The sequence below is a fragment of the Eurypyga helias genome, unplaced genomic scaffold (assembly GCF_000690775.1).
Source record: "Eurypyga helias isolate BGI_N326 unplaced genomic scaffold, ASM69077v1 scaffold27320, whole genome shotgun sequence".
Lineage (NCBI taxonomy): Eukaryota > Metazoa > Chordata > Aves > Eurypygiformes > Eurypygidae > Eurypyga > Eurypyga helias.
Window position 1 is genome coordinate 2,270 of NW_010224177.1, and position 2,399 is coordinate 4,668.

The window sequence follows — 2,399 nt, forward strand, 5'->3', positions numbered from 1 at the left end:
CACTGGGCAGGGACTGTATTCCTGAAGGCAAATCAGGTTCAAGTTACGTGGGACACAGCCTGTCCCTTTCTGGCCCCAGCCCCCCCACTGTCCCCAAGGCAATAAATACTCCCCAGGCTACTACACGCAGGAGCTCCCAGCCCACCGCCCGGCCCAGACGTCACAGCTCCGTCTTCACCTTGTGCATCAAGTCCTTCTGGTCGATTTTCTCCAGGTCCTGATGCCAGCGGTTGTAAGCCAGCAGGGCCACGTTTTTGGCCGCCACCGCTATCATCTCCATGGAGCTGGCCACCCACTCCACGCCGCTGAGGTAGAAGAGGTTTTCGTGGAGCACGATGGGCGGGAGGGACTTGGCAGCGTCGTAGCGGGGGTACGCCTGCCACTCCGTCACCTGCACCGAGTAGTAGGACCTGAAGAGGGTCTTCAGCTGCTGCTTGTCCAGCGGCTGCTGGGAGAGGACACGCCACACCGCGGCCTCCTGGGGCTGCTTGCGACGGAAAGCCGCTGAGATGTTGACAGGACAGATGTTGTCCATGGCGTTGAAGAAGAGGTCAGGGGTGTCGGTGGTGAGGATACTGGCGAAGGGGAAGAGCTTGGGGTCGGGGAAGCCAAAGTAGGAGGAGTTGAGGTAGCCGTGTACCACGGAGGTGACGGAGGGCTGGAAAGCTCCGGGGAAGTTGGCGATGGGCGGCTCAAAGTTCTTGAAAGTGAAGTTGCTCCTGCTGGGGTGCAGGGGAGTCGTCACCACCACCATGTCGTAGAAAGCCGAGCCCTGGCCTTCGCTGCCCTCATAGTGCACCTCGTACAGGGCTCTCCCGTCTAAAAAGAGATGCTGGACAGTTAGGAGTAGCCCTGAGCCACAAGCAGTATTGCCCTGACCCCATTTTCCAGCACGGCCTCCGTCCCCTGGTTTTCCAGTACACACCAGTGCTGGACCATAGCATTTAATGGTTATGGATGAGCTGCTGCTGCTTTAGGGCACCGGAAAGAGCATTTTATCAAGCGTGTGGGATGAAGTTTCCAGAGAAGCCCAGACCAGTGGTGCAAGGAGGACTGGGGCAGCAGAGCCCACCCACCAAACCCCAGCTATCCAGCTCTTGGGCAGTGCTGTGCTGGGGAGTAAGCCCACAATCGGATGGTGACACAGAAGAGACCTGAGGGACATCGGAAAGGAGGGAGGGGAACCCCTGGAGCAAGGTCTGTACTGAAGGGCCCTCACCAGGTCACATGAGGGGAGGAGATGGACAGACCCCCAGGTCCTTGCCCAAATGCTTCACCAGGACCAAGACGCTCTCCAGTCTCCCAAGGTTCCCCCAGCGTTCCCATGCCGTCAGCACCCAGAGCAGACCCCATGCCCAGGCTCACCCGAGGTGTGCAGAGAGACGCCCGTCACCCTGGCCGGGATGACGTTGGCCTTGGTCAGCTTCAGCAGACCCGAACACACCAGCTTGTTGCCTCCTTCCACTGCCCAGGTGCTGCCCTGGGCCCCTGCCAGCGACATGGCTCCTGGGGAGAGGGAGAGGGTGGCTCAACAGCCTGCCCAGGGAGGGGACTCCGGGAAGAAGAGGGGGTCCCTGGTTTCACCTGCAAAGGCGGGCACCAGCACTGACTGCCCGTAGCTGGAGCGCAGGACAGCCGCGATGACGTCGTCCACGAAGCGCTGCGTGACGCCCACCTCCAGCAAGGACTCGGCCACCGAGCGCTGCGTCATGTTGACGAAGGCGTCACCCCCCAGCGAGCGCAGCAGCTCCTCCAGGCTGGAGAAGGCATAGCCATACGCCTGGTACTTGTAGATCCTGGAGGGCAGGGGTGGAGGGTGCCTGGTGATGCCCCGGTGCCGGGGAAGATGCCCAGCGTCCCTCCAGCCCTGCAGGCTCTCCTACCTCATGAACTTCTCCATCACCTCCTCCACCCACATCTGCAGGCGCAGGAAGCTGATGCCATAGTGCCACCAGAGCCGGAAGAGGTTGAGCAGGTACCAGTCGGTCTCCTCCAGGACGAAGTGCTCCCCGCTGAATATGGCGCTCTTCCCTGCCACCTCACGCCGGTGCTTGAGGCCTGCAGGGAGCAGAGGGGCTTTCCCTGGGAAAGGCCAGTGCCAAACACCACCGCAGCAGGGATGTGGGCAAAGATGCTCATGGAGGAGCATCAGGGATAGTGAGACCCCGGGGCGCCGGGACCCCAGCCAGAGCCTGCGTGTTGGGGCACGCTGCTGGCTGAGACAAACGGGTCGGCTTGTGTGAACGCTCTCCCACGCGCTAATTGAATCAGGATCCCTCACCCCGCTGCTCCGCTGGGCCACCCCGTCCCTCGCTCTTCTAGGGGACAGCAAGGCTGGGGTGCAGGGACAGCCAAGGGGTCACTGCATGCCCAGGGTGCCGAGGGGGCCCGGAAGCAGC

General features: G+C 62.0%; 1 protein-coding gene across 1 annotated transcript; it reads right to left on the minus strand.

Moving 5' to 3' along the window:
* On the minus strand, nucleotides 1-2,058 carry PCYOX1L (prenylcysteine oxidase 1 like; the record flags this gene model as incomplete). Its single annotated transcript, XM_010160816.1, has 4 exons — nucleotides 1-819; nucleotides 1,366-1,506; nucleotides 1,585-1,796; nucleotides 1,884-2,058. Coding segments are annotated over 4 exons (1,187 nt in total), but the record flags the coding sequence as incomplete, so codon positions are not given.
* Between the last annotated feature and the right edge of the window lie 341 nt (nucleotides 2,059-2,399).